Genomic DNA, 21,947 nt, shown 5'->3' on the forward strand with positions numbered 1-21,947 from the left:
GTGAAATGTGGTCTATTCTGTCCAGCTAAAAAAATGTTATGCTTCTACTGTGCTATCAGATCAGGTTGATAGCCGTCTGCATTGTGTATGTGATGGGGGCAAAAAAGATAAAGAGAGAACAATAGGCTTCAGAGCATGACAATCTCGGGGAGCGTATGAGAGTTTGTTCTATGAGAGTTTGTTCTTAAATCATTTGGTGTCTTTGGAAGGCATCTCTATCTCCACCTAAACAAGGATGACTTTCGAGGGAAAAGATTAAACTTGAGGTTGTCTGGCTCTTCCTCAATGGAGCTTCTAGTTCAATCTCAGAATATTCTTCAGCAAAATGCCCTTCAGAAGTGAATGGAAGCAGTTCACAATTAGCTTTTGGCTTCAGGCCCTCTTTATATCAGCTCAGTGGCTTTTCGGTAGGCTTTCTTAACTTCAAAGTGTAGGTTTTATCTCACAAAACTAATGTTTACAAAGGACAGTTTGTGACTCTGTAAGCCTAGATTGTTCAGTGGAGCTGTTTGTAAATCAAAAAGGGCTCTCTTATAACCCAAAGATTTTGGTTCCTGCCTGTGAGCTATTTGTATGGCTCTGTTGGATGTGCCAATACCAAGAATTGAAATATGCTCAGTATCTCACCTGAGTATGGGAGCTTTACCAGGCTATTGCTTAAGGATTTGTCATGTGAACTCGGCAAGTGCGAATGGGGCAGGAGTTAAGTGTGGAGGCAGCAAAATGAAGTAGGTAGAGGCCCATTAAATCTCTTGGATCTGAATGAAGTGCCTAGTGAGGGAAGCTTGTGTCAGGTGCTTCCCAGATGACAAATTTCTTTCTCTTCTTCCCAGATGAGAAATTTCTTAAATATCGTAGCCTGGACATGGCTGTATAGTTTCCTTTTGCTTTGCAAGCTGCTTCAGCTCTGCAAGTGTTACCAAAAATATGGTTAAGACAGACAGAACTACTTGTACAAGCATAGGCAAACGTAATAGGCCTGTAGCTAGTTTGCAGTTGATGCTCTGTCACATCTGTCTCAGCATATATCGCTTCTCAAAAGCTATTTTGTTGCACTAAAATTGCTGTGTTAAATGGTACGTCAAGTACTAGAAATGCATTGGGATTGTTCAGTGTTTCTTGTAAAAAAAAAAATTGGTTACTCAAACTGGAACTCATCTTTGAGCATTGAAAGCTTTAGATCAGGCTCCTGGTCTCTTGCTACAAGTAAGATTTTTTTTTTTTACATAGCAAAATGTTAAGCCTATTAAAAACAAAACTGGTGGAAAGGTGGTAATTTTGCCAGTTTAAATTTTATAGACTTTTTAAAAAAAACTCTAAAAGACCTACTTGATTTGTACTTGCAAAATACAAAACAAGCAGATGATCAGCCTTCTCTATAGGTAGGTGCTCTGGTCCTTGTGAATGACTGTCTTTTTGCTGACACATTAAGTCATAACATATTAGTTTAATAATTACTTTAAAACCTGATAAAAGTGTCAAAGTCCTGCTCCTTGTACGTACTCTCACCTTGTGAACTCTACAAGACTTCTGAATGGAAGGTCTCCCTGCTTATGGCAGGAGGGTTGGGACTATATGATCTTTAAGGTCCCTTCTAACGCAATCCATTCTATGATCCACTAAGCAGATAGACGTGGTGAGAGTTTACTTGCTTGCTATTTTCTTTTATTAGCCTGGAAAAGCTTCTCTCATTCTTACTGTTGCATTTATTGCAGCAGCAAGTTCAGAAGCTGTATACACTACTGTAGGTCCTGGAACAGCTTTCTGGAGTGAAATAATGAGATAAAGGGCTATAATAATGTTTTGCAACAGAAAAAAAGTTTAGCATGCATGTTCGGAATGATACTATCCTGAGTGGTGTTTATTCTAAATTCCTTTTGTGGAACAAATCTACTTTTTGATTTTAGTAATCTTTACATAGAAACCACTCTTTCCCAAACCATAAGGCCAATGTTATTACTTGTCCCTTAGTAATAAAAAGGATGTTTCTGTGTATAGGTTTGGCCTTTGTTTGCACCTGCACTACTTGATGCCCTGTTGGTGGTGTGAGAGCAAGGCCTCAGCTTGCAGGTGTCTTCTGTACCTGCTAGGCTGCTTCCACTTAGCTGCAGGAGTTCAGCATGGCTGAGAGTTAAAAGGTTCAGGTGCAGAAGGCCTCTCACCCTGGCACTGGAAGTTCCCTGAGCTCTTTCCCTGCTGTAGTGCACAGGAGCTGGGTGCTTTGTGTTAGTTTGGTGTTCAAATCTTCCTTGTGGTGGTGGTGTTGAACTCTCTGCTGTCAGGAATACCAAGAAGGCAGTTCCGTCCATCGGTACTGTTTGCTGACTTGCGCACCGCAGCTGGGGGTTCACAAGGCTGTGACTGTACCGCGCTGACGCTGTGGAGGATACCTCTGCTCCACAGGTGAACTGAAGCAAGCTAAGCGATACGCAAGCATAATTTCTCTTTTGCATGGCTGACTGAAATGCTTTTTAGAGCTGAAGATATCTGTGACCTAGTTCTGCTTGGAAAGGATTTACATATGGAAAGGTCTCTTGAGCGCAATTACTGTACGGTAGAGCACCCACAAGCTGCTTTTCTGGACTCCTGAAAAACTATTCAAGCAACTACTGCTTTTAAGCAAAAGAAATCAAAGATTCAGAATCTTACTACAGTGGTACAGCCCCAGGTACTGTTTTGGTGAACAAAAGTAGGACCTTTCTTTTCTCCCCCCCTTCTGGAGCATAGTCAATGCCTTGTTTGATTAGAGCTTGCAGGTAATTTACTCTGGTTTAGGTGAGAACTGTATATGCTGCAGTATCCTACAACCATGGTAGCTTGGGACCAGGGGGTCTGGTAACAGCAGTCATTTAGTGAATGCACTACAGAATCACAAAGGTAATAATGGTCACTGTGTTGTCCCTGAACTCTTAGGTAGCAAAACAGGAATCAAAGTGCTTTTTTCTTCATTCCTGTGGACAGTGAGGTAAGGGAGAGGTTTTAGGGTTGTTTTTTTTTTTTTTACTGGCTAAATGACTTCTGCAGATAGAGAAGATTCCAAAATGGTTAGTGATAAAATGCAGTTGGAAATTCTTCCATATGCCCTGGCAGTGGCTCAGAGCCGATCAACGAAGCTGAACAGAATTGAGCCGCTGTTCAGAACAGTTACTTAACAGCCTAATTCTCCCTACTCCTGCCATCCTCTTTAGGTGGTAATGCTTGCCAATTTGAGAATTGCAAACGAACTAGCTTGTAAAAAATTGCCAGAGTAACCTAGGAGAAGCAGCTCAGCCGTGAGACCCCTGTGACACGTGGCTCAACCTGAAAGACTAACAAGGAATCCTGATAGTTCAATGCCTGTTTCAGCAGTGACGTCCTTCCTTACGCTTTCCTCTCTCCAGTTTATCACTGACGAGTTGCTTCTTCCTGAAGGCTGGAATCATTAATGACTAAATCTTTCCTCACAGCACCTTAATTGATGATCAGTATTTGCCCTGATTAGTATCTGGACTCTTGGTTTTAAACACCCATGGGATTCTGTTCTGATTCCTCATTTCCTCAAGGGATCTGTAATGCACAGTTCTGCCATGGTGCAAATATCCTGCTGTCAGTCTGAATGTGTTTGTGCAATAGTAACGGTGTGAAACCAGGGTGAAACGTGGCTGAGCAAGATCCTGTACAAAGTGGAAAGCTGCAGTGACTTCCACTGATAGAGACAAGCCGTTCTACAATGTGTCACGTACCGCTATGTGAAAAGCATGGCCTTCCCTAAGGACAGGCCTCTAGATGTCAAGGATTATGGTGCAGGTGTTTGGTTATGTTTAAAAAAAAAATAAAATTAAACCAGCACAATATAGGAGGGACAGTCTCATTTGCAGCTGTAAAATATGGAGCTTACAGATGTCTGTCAGTTATTGGAAATGTAATCTGGTACACTATTAAGGCTCACAAGATGATCTCATCAAGTCACTTTATTTGCTTGCTTGTATGGGAATTAGGCCTAAATCTGCAGTGATGGAACCAGGTCAACCCCACAGATCCGTTTGTTCTGATGCCAGGTGGAACCATGTGCCGTTTGTCCTTATTTCAGTGATCGTTTTCCATTACTTCCTTTCAGACTCAGCTAAGGTAAGATACAGATTTTTTTCAACATGTAGTTTAGAATGAAATCATTAAGAAACAGTTAGAAATATTAAGTCTGATGTTGGACAGTTTGCTCTCAAAACTAAGCAAGGTCAATGATGACAATTCCTTCTAAGATCATCTCCAAGCCTAAGTTAAATTGTGAAATATAATTATGAGGTCAGTTATGCTGCTGCTGGTGGAGGGATAACAACCAAGGTTGTCTTAAAATAATCAGTTTAATGAACCACTTCTAAAATAACTGGCCTGCATATTAATGATGTCCCTCTCATTAACGATGTTGCTCCCTTAATTAGGCAGCACTAAAATACTGTGTTGAATAGTCTCTTATAAGGGAGAAGAGAATTCACTTGTTAATTCAGGAAGATTTTTTTTATCTCCTGCTTCCCTCAGCCTTTAACAGTCCTTGCTAGGCTTGAATGAGAACAGGAGGATACTGTTGTTTCCATGTTGAAGTTTGCCACTCTTAATTTGCCTGGGCACATTTCAATTGTAATTATGTAGATACGATGAATGCTAAGTGATAGAATGAGACCACTTAACTATGGTAGGTTCCTGAGGCAGCCAGCTTTGAAGGAAGTCATGTTAAATTGCAGTGGATAGTTACACAAGGACAGTCGCCCCAGCACATGGAGTGTTCTGAATCTTATGGCACTTGAATCTGATACCTCCTTCATTCTTACTCTCTGCCTTTTATTTCAGGTAATAGTCAAAATCACTCCAGTGAGGGAGGTAAGTTTTTAGTAGTTGGAGGAGCAATTTTAATCCTCGCTTGTATTTCCTTCACCTCTTGCACTCCACTACATGGGTAACCTGTGGAAGGAGACCGGTAAACTTAAGAATGAGAAAAAAGATGATTGGAGATGCCAGAACATGTTAATAGGAAGATGACCAGAACCCCAATTGCTAAACCCAACTAGGTGTGTCCACATGCTATGACAGGTCTTCTCTGTCTGCTTATCCTAGTAACTGGAGAGGAGGTGGAGATGCTTAAGACTCATAATTGATTTCTAGGCAGAGGAAGCTGTAAAGTGAGAAACAACTCAATCCAGTTAAGTATATATAGTTCTGGTGAGCAAAGATTTTTTTTTTTTTAAAAAAAAAACAACTCACAAAAAAACCACCAAAACCAAACTTGGTAGTGAAGTGTCTTCTCAGAAATGTTTTAGTAAAGCATTGTGTTTCTATAAATGGGATTCAAGGGTGATTCTAAGCACGAGTGCAAGTACTGAGGGGAAAGATCACTACAAATGTACTGCTGAAGTGAGGCTGCTACTATTAAAAGTCCAACTAGCCAGAGGCATGTAAGCCATGTACACTTCTGAGAGCCTCAGAGAAAAACCTTTTGTTGAGAATGTATTTACCATGAATAATTGTTCCAAACTTGGAACAAAAACACATACTGATAGCCTGAGCCCACTGTAGGTATTTTTTTTAAGAGAAGGTCCATTGAAGGGGAAGTTCTCAGCTCTATCACTTCTTTGAAAGTCATTTTGGAAAGTTTTCTGATATATTAGTAAACTTGTTCAACTTCATATTGAAAATCGATCTGCATGAACAGGTCACTTAATTCATTGGAAATTATTTCTTTAGTTCTAGCACTGCACAAAAAAAAGCCCTAACTGCACATTTAATCACAAAATTCGAATCACCGAAGATGAGTCAACTGCCATGACAAAAAGAATTATGCATGCCCTTTACCAGTGTAGATTAACTTTTTCAAATCTTCCACTAGAAAAGAAAAACTAAGGTCATGGTTTATGTAAACTTGCACTGCTTATGTAGCATCACTGTTTTTATTACAGTCTGATAGCCTTGCCAGGGATTGTTTGTTGTTGGTTTGAAGAACATAGTTGAACCTGTCCACAACAGGGCATGAGGAGACCAGCCCTTCAGCTGATGAATAGCAGCTCAACTCTGCCATGTTCAACCCAAATCAGACAGTCGCCAGCCTTAGCCTGATAAAAGGCTCACCAAACTTATTTTGATACATCTCTAACTCTCAGCTGATGATTTTTAAACAAATATAGCCAGAACTTAAGGTACGTAGAGGTGAAAAGCCCTGATGATGTAACTGCATTTTCACGTTCAGGAATCGCAAGGAGACGATGATGAAATCTCAGGTGAATTCGTATACAAAGGTGCCACCACTCCCTCTCTCAACCACTCCATGCTGGCAAGCTTTTACTCAGTGTAAAGAGATTACAAAACTATTAAATAATCTTTTAAAAGGTAGTTTCAGAAAGCTTTATTGAATACTTGTGAATTTGTAACAGCATCAGTAAAATACATTCTGTATTGGCCTGCTTTACACTTTCAAACCAGTTTCACACTATGTTGTAGAAGCTCCGTAGTACCATCTTACAGAACAAGTAGTTTAGTTTGTAAGCATATATGGTGGTGTTTGACTGTGATGGGCCTGAAGGCAGGGTTGCTTTGTCACGTGATGAAATGACAGGCAAGGAAAACAGATCTCTTAAAACACTGTGTGCTGTTAAACCATATGGCTGGTCCAAAGGCTCTTTCCTTCTGCTATCTTGACCAAAAAAAAAAAAAATAGGTCCATCCCCATGCTATCATGCTCTGTTGTTCATCCCAAAATAGGCAATAATTTTAGACTTGTAACAATTTTGATGGTAATTAAGAAATTTGTTCGTTTATTATGGAAGTCAGACTAATTCACTTTATATAGACTATCACAACTTTGTCAGGTGATGTCTTATTGCATAAATGAAAACATTGTTCTATGTAGGATTCTTGGGCTCAACATTATTTTTTAAATTACTCTTATATTACTTTCCTACATACTTTGTATGTCTACCTTGTGCAATTAACTTTCCTGTTGCCTTATTTGTTAAATCCACGCTGGCAAATGCAATATTTCTTCCTTGCTTCAAAATCTGAGCTGTAATCAGTATCTCTTCTCCAATCTTAGCAGCAGAAGTGTATCTTCAATGAAGAACAAAATGAACAGATAAGAGGCTGTACAGAGCACAAATCCATGAATATTCCTGCATTTTTAGATTATCATGAGGGGAATTAGCAAAAGTGAGTAATAAAGACACATCTCTATAACTACCTGCTTGCAGATCCCCACTTCCTAAAGTCCTTGAGTTCCTCTAAGTATTGCAGTGATAATTCAGTGTAAGAGTTCTCTGAGAAAATGGAGGACAGAAAGAAACCCATAGGCTTGGTTCTGTGGAGAAGTCCATTTTGGAAGAGAAATCACTAGGTATCGAAGCCCTCAGTTAAAAGTTCAGTTTCATGCCTTTCTAAAGCATCATGGCTGGTTCAGCTGCAAAATGTCTTTGTTAAAAAGGCTCTGGAAGGTCATTTCTGTATTGAACCTAATCACAGGTTAACTGCTTCCCATACCCTGGTCAGAGAAAAGTCATGGAAATCTGGGAGGCCTTCAAACTTCCCAGGTTTAATGCTGTTTCCATTCATTAGATAACTCTGGTTTTATTTACATGAGTAGGAGAGTGTGCTTTTAAAACACTCTCCAGGGAACAGGAGGAAATTCTCCTGCAAAATGCCTGGAAAGAATTAGGAGGAACATGATCCAAACATGATCTGAGGCAAGGGAACAATATTCAAATGTTAGAGTGACAGAGAAGAATGTATAATTGCTGGATATGAATCTTAATGAGAAATTTTATCAACCAGTCCACTTTTATACATGACACCATGTCAAAAGTATGTCAGTCACGCCTAATGCTGATGTAGCACAAGCCCCATTAGTTGACAGGGGGCAGGGTTTCAGCCTTATTTCATACTCAGAGGCTGCTGCTGCTCCTCTTGTGATTTTTTTTTTTCTTTAAAAAAAAGCTTCTGTTTCCCTCTGTTCTTTCCATTACTGAAATAGCTTCCTCATGACCACCGTTTAAAAAGCTCCTTCCCAAAAAGCAAAAACTTGTCTTGTATTCGATAACCAATATCACTTGTTTAATGAAAGCAGTAGTGTGGGTTAAACAAAGCTATTATTACTGCTTCACATAACATTTCCTAAAGGTTATGCTACTCAATCATTTTAGATCATCTCCAAAGACAGCACTCTCTTAAGATTTGAGCCCTTATGTAATTGGATAGGCATGCTTGATGGTGTAAATAATGCAGATGTTGGCCTCTTGTTACACTAGTGTAGGGAAAAAAACATAATCATAGGAGAATTTCAGGCTTTCATTTCCAGAAATTTCCTAGTAATCACAGTGGCAGTATAAAGCTTAATTAGATGCTCCAGTCCCACCAGCCCAGTGGAGAAATCAGGAGGAGCTGGGGGGAAAGGAGGGAAACCTGGTAAAGATACAGATCTCTGTCCACACCCTTTTAAAGCTTTTTTTTTTTTTTTAAGATGGTTTTCATGAGGAGTTACTTTTCCAAATTTGCTCTGTTTCTTCTCCAAATTTCCAAATAATGCTCTGTGTCAGTTTTTTCAAGTAGGATCACTTTAGTTCCAATCAGTCATAATCTCTTCATTAAAAGTAATGAAGCAAAGCTGACAAGCTATAATAGCATGATCAAAGAAAGTTGCAGAAAAAGTTTTTTTTTTTATTTAAAGACACTATGCTTTAAATTTGCATTACAGGAAGAATTATTCTCAAGATAAATCTACCTTTAAATTACCTAGAGCAAGGAATCTTCCTCCACTAAGAAATTCTGATTCAATCTGTAATCTACCCTCTGTGTGAGCATACAACAGAGCTCAACAGTTTCTTCTTTTAATATTTTTTCTGTTTCAACATTTTATGAACTAATACTAAAAAAGGGTTTATAGAAAGGTGCTTACTCTAGATTTTAGTGTTTGAGGCCATACTCTAACATATCTTCACAAGTGAATCTAGAAGTTGAAGCAATTTCATAAGACTAAAATTTACCATGTTATCAACATGCCTTTACATTCTATGAATGAATGGGTACCATCTCTTAAATGCCTATAACAAATAAATGCTTACAAAAGTCAAACCTGAATTTTGCAACTAAATGGCAATATCCCCAAATACAGTCCCCTCCCTTAGTTTATCAAAACAAGACTTCTGAAACCAAGGACAACAACTTTTTTAAGTGGGTACTACAGCACAGAAATGAGGTACAATGGAGTCAATACCTTGCTAGGGGAAGAAAAGTTAATATGTTCTGGTAAACATGGTGGATGATACCTACGTGATGTTCATGTCCACACTGACCCCAGGCACTCCTCTTTCTGTGTACATCAACGCTGCTGTTGACACCACATCCACAAGCGTGGCTGTTAAACCTCCGTGTAATGTGCCACCTCTATTTGTATGTTCCTCCTCTACTTTCATTTCACAAACAATTTTTCCAGGAGTTGCAGAAAGAAGTTTCATCTGTATAACCAAAAAGGAATAAAAAGCTTACTGACAACAGTACCAACACCTGATACCACTCTGAATCAAACTGAAATTAAATCTTGTTTAATTCTGGACTCATGAGATGAATTAAAAGATGGAAAAAATAGTAATTCAACTGTCATGTTAGATATTTCCATAAATTTTGAGCAGAAGATAGTTGCCTTAGAAAAATCTGTATTTTTAGTGCAGATAAGTATTTAAACCGACAGTTTAACAAAACTTATACTTGCCATGCTCTCAGGAATTGCTTAGGAGACAAAGTTCTACTTCAGCTTTCCTTTTGCTTTAATCTGTGACTGAAAAGCCAGATTACAGAGAACGTAAAACTGCTCTATCTGTGTGTACTTTGTTAGCTCACAAAATGGAAACAAGACTGACAGTAATTCATTAATCGTTATACTGGAGCAACCTTAGTAAAAATCAGTATTTTGAAATGAGCACTGGAAATGCCAATCAGATTGGCCTACCTGAACTGAAATTCATACTTGGGGGTAGAAGTATCCAAGGCTGCATCACACTGTATTACAGCATCATGACTTGCATATATTCCAGCCCATAGGTGTTAAATAGAAAATTACAGTACATTTATGGTACTACACTTCCCTCTGTAACCAACACAAGAAGCTGCATTTTTGAGACCAAGAAGTTACTGCATTTCAGTATTGTAAAATCATTTTTTTCCAAGTTCCTTCAGTAAGTAGCACTATATTCAAAATCTGAAAGCAGGTGCACAACTGGGATAAGTTCAGCATATATATTACACCTACAACTAAGACTTTGAAGTACCTTTAGATTGCCACAAGTGAAATGTGGGCATAATATTTATTGTAGTTTCTACTAATTTGTTTTTTTTTTTTTTTACAAAGTTTGTTTTTTAAACTTACATGTTTCCATACTGTATCAGCTGAGTTGACTTAATTCTTTCTAATCTTAAAAGGAATTAAGATTGGAATGTCTCCAGTTTCACTATTGCTTATTTATAATACAGTGTAAGAGCTCAGTTTCAGCCAAAGTCCTGTTCTGATAGGCCAAATATATCCAAATTTTGCAGAGAAATAATACTAAGATAAATGATGATGTAGTACACAGTCTACCTACGAATGGAAAAAGCTGGAATTAAGCAGAGGGAAACCACTGAGGCAGGGTCCTAACATAAAAATAGCACCTTGATCAATGAAAATCCCAAGTCCTAAACCAGGCATGCTGCACTGCTCTGACTGGAGGCCTAAATTTCTGACAGAATTTCTAACGAGGACTTTACTGACGCTTGACACTGGGAGCAGATGGCTTCCGCTACCATCAGGGAGTGCTCCAATCCATCAGCACGGCAAGGAAAGCATCTGGTTTAATTTGTCATTGCTGTGATCTGGCACTAGCTGCCTGCTCTCCTTGATGAAAATAGTTCAGTATTTGAACACTTCCCAGGACTTACACAGCCAGGGCTGCTGGTTAGTACTTCCCTTATCACAGCCCTTCTGTGCCTGTCCTCCCACGCGTCTGTCCCTGTGAGCCGTATGCTGCCTCGGCTTCCAGCCACTACTGCAATGCACTGACTCTTTGGAGAAAGGGCTTTAAACCCCACAGTCGTTAAGCCCTATGTAGATGCCACACTGGAATTAAATCAGAAATTAAGTCCAATACTGCAGCTGAAAAGTGTCAGCCTAAAACCTGTCTTCTCCAGCAAAAATCTTGAGTAATATTTAGTTATAGTAAAAATGGCTATAGGTATCTCCCAGAGCAACAGCAGATACTTTAAATTGAAACAAAACTGTACTGTTATTGTTGTTATGATTAGGTTCATAGCATCATAATTGTAGAAGGAGATGGCAGAAAAAGTCAAAAAGTATTCCACAGCAAGGTAAGGAGCTTGTCTCCCAAGGCTCACTTCCAGCCAGGTACCTTTGTGAGCTGAAATACTGCATTTATTCTCCACTTAATAGGATTTTAAGGTAAAGGAGAGTAAAGTTATAGTGAAGAGCTGACTAAGAAGTAATTGGGCTTTTTATAAACAAATGAGCTTCTGAAACTTAAAAGCTTTATGCTTTTTGTATACAAGACAGAAGTGTCTTGGGGAAACAAAACAGTAAGAGTTGCTTTGCAAACAGTTACTTTCTATTAAATGTATCCATGACGGAGTGCCAATGAAAGCACTGCTTTTGGTATTAGGTTTGCTCCTCAACAATGCAAACCACAAATTTTCACATGCCTGTTTTTCTTAGATATGTTTATTGCATCTCTCCATGTCATAGAATCATAGAATGGTTTGGGTTGGAAGGGACCTCAAAGTTCATCTAGTTCCAGACCCCCTGCCATGGGCAGGGACACCTTCCACTACACCAGGTTGCTCAAAGCCTCATCCAACCTGGCCTTGAACACTGCCAGGGATGGAGCAGCCACAACTTCTCTGGGAAACCTGTTCCAGTGCCTCACCACCCTCTGAGTGAAAAATTTCTTCCTTAGATCTAATCAAAATCTCCCCTCTTTCAGTTTAAAGCCATTGCCCCTTGTCTTATCACTACATGCCCTTGTAAAAAAATCCCTCTCCATGTTTCTTGTAGGCCCCCTTTAGGTACTGGAAGGCTGCTAGAAGTCCTCCCCAGAGCCTTCTCTTCTCCAGGCTGAAGAGCCCCAACTCTCTCAGTTTGTCTTCATAGGAAAGGTGCTCCAGCCCTCAGATCATCTTCATGGCTCTCCTCTGGACCCTCTCCAACAGCTCCATGTGCTTCTTGCGTTATATCATGGTTATGCAAATAAATAGAAATCAAATGCAGAAATCTAGTGTTGCAAAATTTAATGAGAACACTGAAACTCCTTCACGAGAGTTCAAGAACACAGCAGCTACACTGCTACATGCCAAAATACACAACATGACACGGTAACGTAATTTCAACTTTTTTTGATCATAACATAACATTACATTAGAGCTGTACTGGTCAAATACGTTTCTTTATGCTAGGCCTTGTTAGAAACTTACAAAGCCCTGAAGTTCTTATGCTTTCAGTCCGACTTCAAGGTGAAGTGTGAGATGTTATAACAAGCTCCTTTTTTAATTTTTAAACAAGAGAAGAGCAATCATGTATTTAATAATTTCACAGTCCTGAAAGTCAGCTTAGCCACAGGCCCCAGGAAGGGCAGAACGCTAGTTACTAAATAACCCACGGAATGCTAGCCAGCACGATCCTTGTCTGCCGAGAGGAGCTGCAGGGCAGCTCTGGTATCTGAATACGAAGAGTTATTTAATAACAACTGTGTTTTCTGCTGCGTGTTACCATCACGGCCACACACCCCTGAGATCCCGAATCCGGGGAAAGCCGCGGCAGGCGGGCACCGCCGGGCTCCCGCAGCGCCGCGGCCACCTCACCGCGGCCGGGGTTGCGCGAACCCACCGCCGGCTCCGGCGGCCCGGGGCACCGCCGGCCGCGCCGCTGCCCGCCCGAGTCCCCGACAGCAAGACTGCGCGCAGGGAAACGCGCCTCATCCTGCTTCAGCCTTTTATTCCGGGAGGGGAAAAACCGGTTTTCAAACGAGCGGCCCCACCTCGGGCGAACCGCCGCCCCTCCGGTCAGAGGTCGCTGCCGCCGTTAAGCCCCCCCGTGTCCCGCTCCAGCCGCCCTCGTCCTGCGGCCCGCCCGTACCTTGCGCAGCACCCGGTCGAAGCCCTGCGACTCCACCATGTACGCCATGGCCTGCTTCAGGCTCTCCACCGTGGGCCCCATCCTGCCCACCTTGCCGTTAGCCGCCCGCCTGCCCGCGCCCCGGAACGGCAACCCCGGCGGGAGGAGCTTCCCTCCGGCTTCCGCCCGCGGCGGAGCAGCCGTGGAGGCGGCGGCGGAGGAGGGGCAGCGGGAGGAGGGAGAGGCGGACCGGTGCCCGCAGGTGGAGGAGCCGCCGCCGCCGGAGGAGGAAGAAGAGCAGCAGGAGGAGGACGAGGACGAGGCGGCGGTGTCGCCCCTCGCTAAGCGGAGGAGGGTGCTTTGCTCCGAGTTTGCCGCCATCACCAGCAGCGACGCGGCGGTGGCGCGCAGCTTCTTGGCCGGCAACGACTGGCACATGGAGGTACGGCGGGCGAGGGCGCGGGGCTGCCCCGGGGGCGACAGTCCCTTCCCTGCCATCTTCCTCTGTGTTTCAGAGGGCGCTGAACGCGTATTTCGAGCCTCCACTGGAGAAGGAGGAGGAGGAGGCGGCAGGCGGGGTGCCGCCGGCCTGCGTGGGGCCCGGGAGCTGGTAGGTGACCCCCGGGGTGGGGACGGGGGTGACAGGAGGAGACGGGTCGGGGGCGCCCGGCTCGGCGCGGTGGGGGCGCGGGGAGCGCTGCGTCCGCCCTGCCCGCCCGGTGCAGACAGGTTCCCTGCCGCTGGAAGGTGCGGGAGTCCCCTACAGCCGGGGGGGAAGCCGTCTCCCGGGGCGTGGCGTGTCCTCCCGGGAGCAGCGCTCCTCTCCCCCTGACCGCACCTCTGCTGCCGTCCGGTGAGGCGGGTCGTTTCTGTTCCTCACGTTTGTGTTTCCATGCTGGTTCCGGTCGATTCCCAAGGCTGCTCCCTTCGAGGGGAACAGCCAGCTCCTCCTGAGAGGCTGGCAGAGTTGCGGGCTGGCGAGTTGTGAGCCTTTCGGAGGCGGGACGAGGTCATTTTGTCTTCACGGTGTTGTGTTGTGCAGCAAGACATATGCAGATTTTACCGTACGCAGACGTTCGTATGTGTGTAAGCTCTGTGTGTGTGTGGTATACTAGGTGAATGCGTATTTATATTTCTATAAATAAATCTGACATGTATATGCACACCTTGTTAAACGTACCTGAGGAAGTCAGGATCTAAGATCCATCTTACACGGATGATCTCCCAGCATACCCATAGGGCATACCAAGGGTGTTGAACTGCATGTGGAATTGAACTTTTACAGATGCCTGCCGTTCACAGGCCTCAGGGAAGCTTTTTTCCTATAGATTTACTTATTACCGACTTGCATGCTATATAGAAGAGCACTTACGATCTTTACAGTTATGAATAAGCTGTATTTGGTAACAGCATAGCTGTTTTTGTTTGATATGTGTGTATGGGAAAATGCAAGCCTAGTGAACATTAGTATTGGTCTCTAGATAGTCCATGATGAGTCAGAATATATCTTTATCAAATTGGTAGCACCTGTTTCTTTTCCAAACTTCTGTCTTGAGTTGGGGCATGCAGGATGTGTTGGAAGGGAGGGCTATTAGGAGATCTCCCAGTAAGGGGAAGATCGCTGCAGACCACACAGTTTTTCATATTTCATAGTCCTTAAGGTTACAGTGTAAATATAAAAAGTAATCATGCAGATATTGGAGGCACATACTACGATATTCACCTACTTAAATATCCCTTAGCTTCCTCTCCTTTGCTTTTCTATTTCTCTTCAGTTTAGATTACACGTGCATGGTAGCAGAATCTTACATTGTTTGTGCAGTGCCAAGTACAAAAGAGGTACGAAGTTCTAGGGAATAGAATTATTTTGGTTCAAGGACTTATTTTCATGTATGCGTACAAATTCTGTGTTTAAAAACAAAACTCCAGTATCCCAACTTTGCCAAAATACAGTTTGTCTAGTCTTAGCTATACTATTTAATGTATTTTGTTACACTTTCCTTTTACTCAAGGATCAGTGTTGTGGTTTAACCCTGGTGGGCAGCTCAGCCACACACAGCCACTTACTTGCTTCTCCCCAGTGAGACAGGGGAGAGAATCACAATGGTAAAAGTCTGAAAGCTCATGGGTTGAGATAAAGACATTTTAATAGGTAAAGCAAATGCTGTGTATGCAAGCAAAGCAAAACAAGGAATTAGTTCACTGCTTCCCATGGGCAGGCAAGTGTTCATCCATCTCCAGGAAAGCAGGGCTCCATCTGCATTAATGGTTACTTAGGACAACAAATGCCGTAACCCTGAACACTCCTTCTCCTTTCCCTCAGCTTTTATTAACGAGCACCATGTCATATGGTATGGGATATCCCTTTAGTCAGTTGGGGTCAGCTGTCCTGGCTGTGACCGCTCCCAGCCTTTTGCCCACCTTTGCCCACTCATTGATGGGGCAGCAGGAGAAGTAGAGAAGGCCTTGATGCTGTGTAAGCACTGCTCAGCAGCAGCTAACACGTCCCTATGATATCGATGCTTTTGGTCACAAGTCCAAAACACAGCACTGTAGGAGCTGCTACGAAGAAAATTAATTCTATGCCAGCCAAAACCAGTACAATCATGTATTAGCAGGTAAAGTCTGGTACTCTTTAGCAGCAGTGTCCCCAAACAATTACTAAACTGCACACTCAAACCTTAACAGTGTTGTTTAGCCTTTATCAAATCAACAAGGTAGACAGGACCTGTGTTTTTAAGGTAGGATTTAAGGTGAATATTCCCAAAGAAAAGGACTGTCAATTTATCACAGAGCGAGTTTGCACATGTACCTCCCCAGGGAGATTGGCAATTGAAAGAATCTTGACTGTACTACAAAGATGGGCAGGTAGAAGCAAGTCCTGGCTGCAGTTCTTTGTTTCTAATGTGCTAGACAGTGTTTGAAAAACTAATATACATAGCTTTCCTCTAGCATGGGGAAAGAGTTGAATTATTCACGTGCCTTGGATTACACTGGTTGCTGTCCGATTAACTTAAATCAGAATGGTAAATGTTACTTTGTGTTTACAAAGAGGAGGAAAAACCACTTACTTCACCTGCGTGAATGACTTGTATGACTGAGGTCTGTTTGGTTTAGTTACTGCACTTTTAAATTATGTTGAGATTAATACATGTTAACTTGTTGGGAAAGTTTTAGATGATCATCTGTAAGTTGTGATGGGTCTAAAACATTTTCCTTTAGAAGATGAGGGAGGTAATTGCAGGAAGATTAATATTGTGCATATTGACAAACAAGTAAACTCTCTCTTTAGTATTGACCTCACAGCAGATGCAACTACTAGTAATGCCAGTGTCAATAGTACAGACTCGAAGCAACAAGAAGATGACAGCAGCTTCTCACTGATAACCTGGAACGTTGATGGACTGGATCTAGGAAGTCTAAAAGAACGAGCTAGAGGAGTCTATTCTTACCTGACATTGTAAGTATAGCTTCATCTTTGTATTGTCATGTACCCCACTTTAAAGGAGAAAGCAAGCTTCTTGTTTTAGATGTGTACAAAATCTTCATGCCCGAATTGTCTTAACGTTAGATGCAACAATGCAGTCACTTTATAGATCCTAAATAGCTGATATACTGGTTGGAAGAACCAGTGCAGCATCTCAAAGGTTAAATATTTTGTGATGGCTACTTTAAAAAGCCTTTTTATAATGAACAATACCTTTTAAGTTGCAGTCGTACATTAAGAGCATACTTCCAACCTGTACATGAGAGAAGGGTAAAACTGCAAGAAATCTGTCTCATCCCAGTAATATGAATAACTTCATGCTAGAGCAAACTTCTTGAAACTTCACTAAAAAAATCTTTTTTGCTATGTGTGCTCAGTGGCTCTCTTGCCATTGCTGTTACTTGTCTATCAAAATAGAAAATGTGCAAGGTAAGATAGAATCTGTGATTACCTTCGTAGTTCCACTAGCGGAAGCCTCCCATGAGTATATTTATGAGCAGTTTAATTGTTACATAAATTGATTTATCTTAATACAGTAACTTAGTGTAAATTAAGTTATTTAAACAAGTGATAATTTGAGTTCCTCTTAAAACAGCAGAAACCCCTTAACTAAATCAATCTTCGCTTGATTTTGTTAACCCAGGGGGACGATATTTTTGTTTTGTAAACAAGGCCTTAGGTTTGTTGTTCGTCTGCTTAGAACAGGGCTGTTCAGCAGTGTGGCAAAAATAAGGACAGCTGTAAAGTCATGTCTAAATCAGCATTTTCAGGACTGCTGCCCCACATGAACTGTTACTGATTGCACAGCTCTAAGAAACAAAAGAGCTTGGCTTTGATGAGACTGGAGAAAATGAATGGCAGCTTACCTGAGGGAATCCGTTGTAAGGGAACGAGGTGGCGGTTAGAATCTCCTGGAGAACTTAGATGTTGCAGAACATGTTCTGAAGGTGCTTTGCAGCTGCTGAAGTTGAATTCCTTGTGTATGTAGTATGTGAAACCTGTGTAAGTGTTTGCAAGATCAAGGTATAAGGAAGTAATGCGTTTTATTACCATGTCAGTTCCGTTTTCATAATAATCGGTTTCCTCCCTTTTAACAATGGTCATGTGTCTACTTGCTAGCACATATGATGGGGATAGTTTTTTTTTTTTTTAATAATCAAATTCTTAAAATATCTAGGAAGGTGAGGACAACGTACACCTGAAATACCTGACCCTGTTCCATTTGGCCTCAGAGTGTAACAGTGCTACCTTTCAGTAGTTAATTTAAAATATTTTCTTGCTGATTTCAGGTACAGTCCAGATGTCGTGTTTTTACAAGAGGTTGTCCCACCATATCTCTGTCTTCTACAGATGAGGGCAGGCAGTTACACTATTATTCCAGGTAAGAAATAACCTTCAGTTTCTAAAGACAGAAACTGGAAGAAGTAAGTTCGGTTTTGTTCTGTCTCCCTTGACAAAATCTCTGACCATTTGTAGGAATGAAAAGAGTAAAGTGAAGAAGGAGGCATTAAATTACTTCCTGTGTTTTGATAACAGGATATAGTTTGATGCAAATTATGCATGTGAAAGGCTTGCTTGCCTGGTGGTTTTCTTTGTACTTTTTCTGCCTTTTGAAAGACTGATAGCAGGGTGGCCAAAAAAATGCCATAGATAAGACATTTCATAAGTATTTGCATTTAAAAAATCTGAAAAATTCACACCACTGTTATCAAACTTTGAACTAATGACTGTGTACATCTTACAAATTAACACGCTTCTCCCAGATAATGGTAAAAAGGTCTCTTTCAGAACCTTAACTTCTTTATGGCATGGCAGAAAATATCCTCGACCATTTGTTTCCATGCTCCTCTTTAGGTAACATAGATGGCTATTTCACTGTCATAATGTTGAAGAAATCAAGAGTGAAGCTACTGAAACACGAGATAATACCTTTTCCAACAACTGCCATGATGAGGAACCTTTTGGTTGTGCATGTGAGTGAGTTAGTATGTACTAACCAGCTGTGCTTCTGCCTTCAAAACAAAAAATCCCTGGAAAGACTGGACTAGCTTTAACCTATGATAGTCTCAAACAGCAGAAAAACCTCTTCTCCAAATATACAAACCCAGTTGCATTTGATATTAACAAACTTAAAACTTTTATGTAAGTTACTGGCCATACTTCGTTTTCAAGTCTCATAACCTCTGAAAGCAAAACTAAAAGCCTGTTTTCCTCCTGTAAGCCATTTTTCTTCAGTGTAAAACTAGTATTAACCAGAGCTCTGTCATTCAGTAATTTACTTTGTGATTAGATTTGGTCTTTGAACTTCTTATCAGGATGTAGATAGTAACATTGCCTCTTTGTTTCACACACAGGTGAGCATATCTGGTAATGAACTTTGCCTTATGACCTCTCATCTGGAGAGCACTAAAAATCACTCTAAGGAGCGTATGAAGCAACTGCAAATAGCGTTAAACAAAATGCAACAGGAGTCTGAGTCCACTACTGTTATATTTGGAGGGGATACAAACCTCAGGGACAGTGAGGTAAATAGAAATAAGCAACCTTGTTGTTTGAGAAGGTATTCTGACAAGTCTTCTCAGGCTTTTCTGTTGTCTTTGTAAGAAATTACCTGCTTAGGCAGAACAGAGATATGCAACGTTTATTCTTGAAAAGTGGAAGTGTGACTAATTAGAAGCTGCAGCATTGCTATGCTGAGGCATTGTTATAGCTGAGGTCACGTATATGAAGAGCTTCCCCCCACCATTCCCTCAATAACAAAATGCATTATTGGCAATATTTTCATCTGAGAAGATGCAGGGATAGTTGATGAAGTTTCGACATCTAAAGCATCTTCTCATTTTGAGAACCTGATCTTTACTTGCTCAGCTCTCTGATTCTTAAGGAGTTGATGCTCGTAGATTCAATGAAAGAAGAGGATGCTCTGGTAAAATAGATCTTGGGAGTTTAAAATTAATCATCTGTCATTGAGGCATTCAAAAATAGAAGTCACTGATATTAAAAGTGAAATTTGTGCATTATTACTAAAAGGTCAGTGTTTCATCTTTCCCTATAGTGAAATTCCATTGCAGTGAGCTGGAATGAGATTGTTTCAGAGAACATGGTGTTGACCCCCGTATCTCAAAATTTCAGAGCTGATCATTTATAATATGCTTTGGATTTAGAAAGTACTACAGGAACTGGTCATGTTTTAGAGTATCCTGAGAAATACCGCCCTCTAGAAACGTCTCCAATGTCTTTGTTTTCAACAACTCATGTTTTGCAGAAAAAAGTGATATTGTGACAACTCAGTTCTGTTTTTCAAGGTAAAATTTGTGAATTCAGTATCTTGTGGATTTTTTTTTTCCCCCCCTTTCTACTTTCAGGTTACTAAACTAGGTAACTTACCTAACAACATTATGGATATCTGGGAGTTTTTGGGTAAACCTCAACACTGCCGCTATACTTGGGACACCCACTCCAATACCAACCTGGATGCAGCGTACAAGTGCAAGATGAGGTTCGACCGCATTTACTTTCGTCCTGCAGCCGAAGGGGGAAATATTATTCCACGAAGTATGGACTTAATCGGATTGGAAAAACTGGACTGTGGCAGATTCCCTAGTGATCACTGGGGTCTTCTGTGTAACTTTGATGTGATATTATAAAAAAGAAAAAAGGCCACGTTGTTAGTTTTTAGGTGATTCGTTCTTGTTTTTACACAATTTTACCCTCTCGGTTTAAGTAGGGCGTATTTAAATTTTCAACCCTAATGCATTCTCTGCTCTTGACTTCTGCTGCTTCATTTCAAGGCAGGGTTCCCTTTTCCTCATTGTATGCATCTGTTCTTGAATCATGCTTTTAAATATTTATTTTTAACAACATACGCAAATACAAAAACAAATTCTAGTTTTAAAACAGGTGGAAACCTGTAAATACAATTAATAAACGTAAGTGGTGGCTTAAAGGACACTTATTTTTGCATGTATTATAATCTTGTAATAAATGCTGGTTTTTTATTTTAAGAATACTTTTATTATGCCTGCTTTATATCTTTTGTAACTATTTCCATCATCCTTTACAACCCTGTCTTCTGTAGGGTGTTTTGTATTAGCTTCTGAAGTTTGTGTTGTACATATGTGTGTCTTCAGGCAAGAAGACAAAGGAGCTGAGGAAGGAAAGACTGGATTCTCACAGAGTAAGTGTTTCTTGAGTAAGAGTTAAACTTCTATTTAACAGATTTAAGAACGATATGCGTTCTATTCAGCAAAAAAAGGATATAAGCAAATGTGTGGAAGTTGTTCACTTGGGATGGTGTGTACCTTACTTTGTGTTTATTAACCTGGATATGAGTTGCAGATGAAAACGCGTTACCTTTCCAGTGAGCATCTAGAAACAGCACTCTTGTAACTGCTGTGCAAAGCTGGAACAGCTCAAGGTCTCACTGACTTTGCAAAAGATCAAACAGGCTTTCTTAAAGAAATCAATCTCATAGAAGCTGTTGTTTTATAGATGTGCAAAGTACTAAGCTGATTTAAAACAGAAAGTCACTTACCTTTCTTGTGAAGTTTAGGGCACAGACATGGAGAGGAAGCACAGACAACCCATGTCAGTGGCATGAAGTGAACACAGAGACTGACAGCCTGAGGCACTTCTTGTTGTTTGTCCTTGATCTTAAGCACAAAGCTTACAAACAACTTGTGTTCTGCTGGAGTTCTGTGGTGGGTTAGTGTTGTGTAGCCAAGCTCTCAGCCTGCCCTTCCCCAGCAAGATGGGAGGAGGAAATGGGAAAAACAGAAACAAGTGAGATCATGGGTGAGGATAAAGTCACAGAGATCACTTACCAATTACCGTCATGGGCAAAATAGACTTGGCTTGGGGAAATTAACCTGATTTATGGCCAGTTATTATATGTGTGTAATTACTGATTTGGACATTGAGAAGCAAGAAGATGAACTTGAAAACATAGGAGGGAAACACCTTTCCTCTCCCTTTTCCCTGACTCAATGTCACGCCAGGCTACATCGCTGCGAGTCACGCAAGTCCCTTCAGCAAGGTGCAGAGCAGCACGAGAGGGGCCTATGGTCAGCACGCGGCCGTGCCTCTCTGCTGTGCCTTCCCTCTCCCGCTTCGCCTCTGCTCCGGGGCAGGTCCTCCGTGGGCTCAGGCAGTATGTGCTCTGCCATGGAGCCCCTCCTCTGACCTGAGTGTTCCCTCTGCTGTTTCTTGCGCTTTTTTGCCCCCTCCTCCTCTGCCTGCTCAGCATTTTCTTCTTAAAACATCAAAACCCAAGTTCCCTTTACTAAAAGTAAACAGCCTGTTTTGGGAAGGATGTCCAAATCCTTAACTTCCTCATCACTCTTAGCATATCTTGTT

The 21,947-nt window shown here is 41.4% G+C and overlaps 2 protein-coding genes across 2 annotated transcripts; one reads left to right on the forward strand and one right to left on the reverse strand.

Moving 5' to 3' along the window:
- Positions 1–6,340: 6,340 nt before the first annotated feature.
- ACOT13 (acyl-CoA thioesterase 13) lies at positions 6,341–13,234 on the reverse strand. The gene is made up of 4 exons (XM_086609165.1): positions 13,127–13,234; positions 9,283–9,467; positions 6,944–7,071; positions 6,341–6,658 (listed from the first exon to the last, which is right to left on the reverse strand). The coding sequence occupies exons 1-4, from the start codon at positions 13,205–13,207 to the stop codon at positions 6,450–6,452; spliced, it is 603 nt and encodes a 200-aa protein (XP_086465291.1). The 5' UTR covers positions 13,208–13,234; the 3' UTR covers positions 6,341–6,449.
- Positions 13,235–13,307: 73 nt separating this feature from the next.
- On the forward strand, positions 13,308–20,543 carry TDP2 (tyrosyl-DNA phosphodiesterase 2; the record flags this gene model as incomplete). The annotated part of the gene is made up of 7 exons (XM_086608943.1): positions 13,308–13,547; positions 13,621–13,715; positions 16,398–16,565; positions 17,882–17,973; positions 18,447–18,565; positions 18,947–19,117; positions 19,958–20,543. Coding segments are annotated over 7 exons (1,167 nt in total), but the record flags the coding sequence as incomplete, so codon positions are not given.
- Between the last annotated feature and the right edge of the window lie 1,404 nt (positions 20,544–21,947).

The sequence above is a fragment of the Tauraco erythrolophus genome, chromosome 3, assembly GCF_009769465.1.
Source record: "Tauraco erythrolophus isolate bTauEry1 chromosome 3, bTauEry1.pri, whole genome shotgun sequence".
Classification (NCBI taxonomy): Eukaryota; Metazoa; Chordata; class Aves; order Musophagiformes; family Musophagidae; genus Tauraco; species Tauraco erythrolophus.

Coding starts and splice junctions, on each gene's coding strand:
- ACOT13 (XM_086609165.1), bottom strand. CDS start 13,207: ATGGGGCCCACGGTGGAGAGCCTGAAGCAGGCCATGGCGTACATGGTG. Junction 9,468..13,126: donor TCGACCGGGTGCTGCGCAAG/GTACGGGCGGGC, acceptor TTGGTTATACAG/ATGAAACTTCTTTCTGCAAC. Junction 7,072..9,282: donor AGTGTGGACATGAACATCAC/GTAGGTATCATC, acceptor TCTTCATTGAAG/ATACACTTCTGCTGCTAAGA.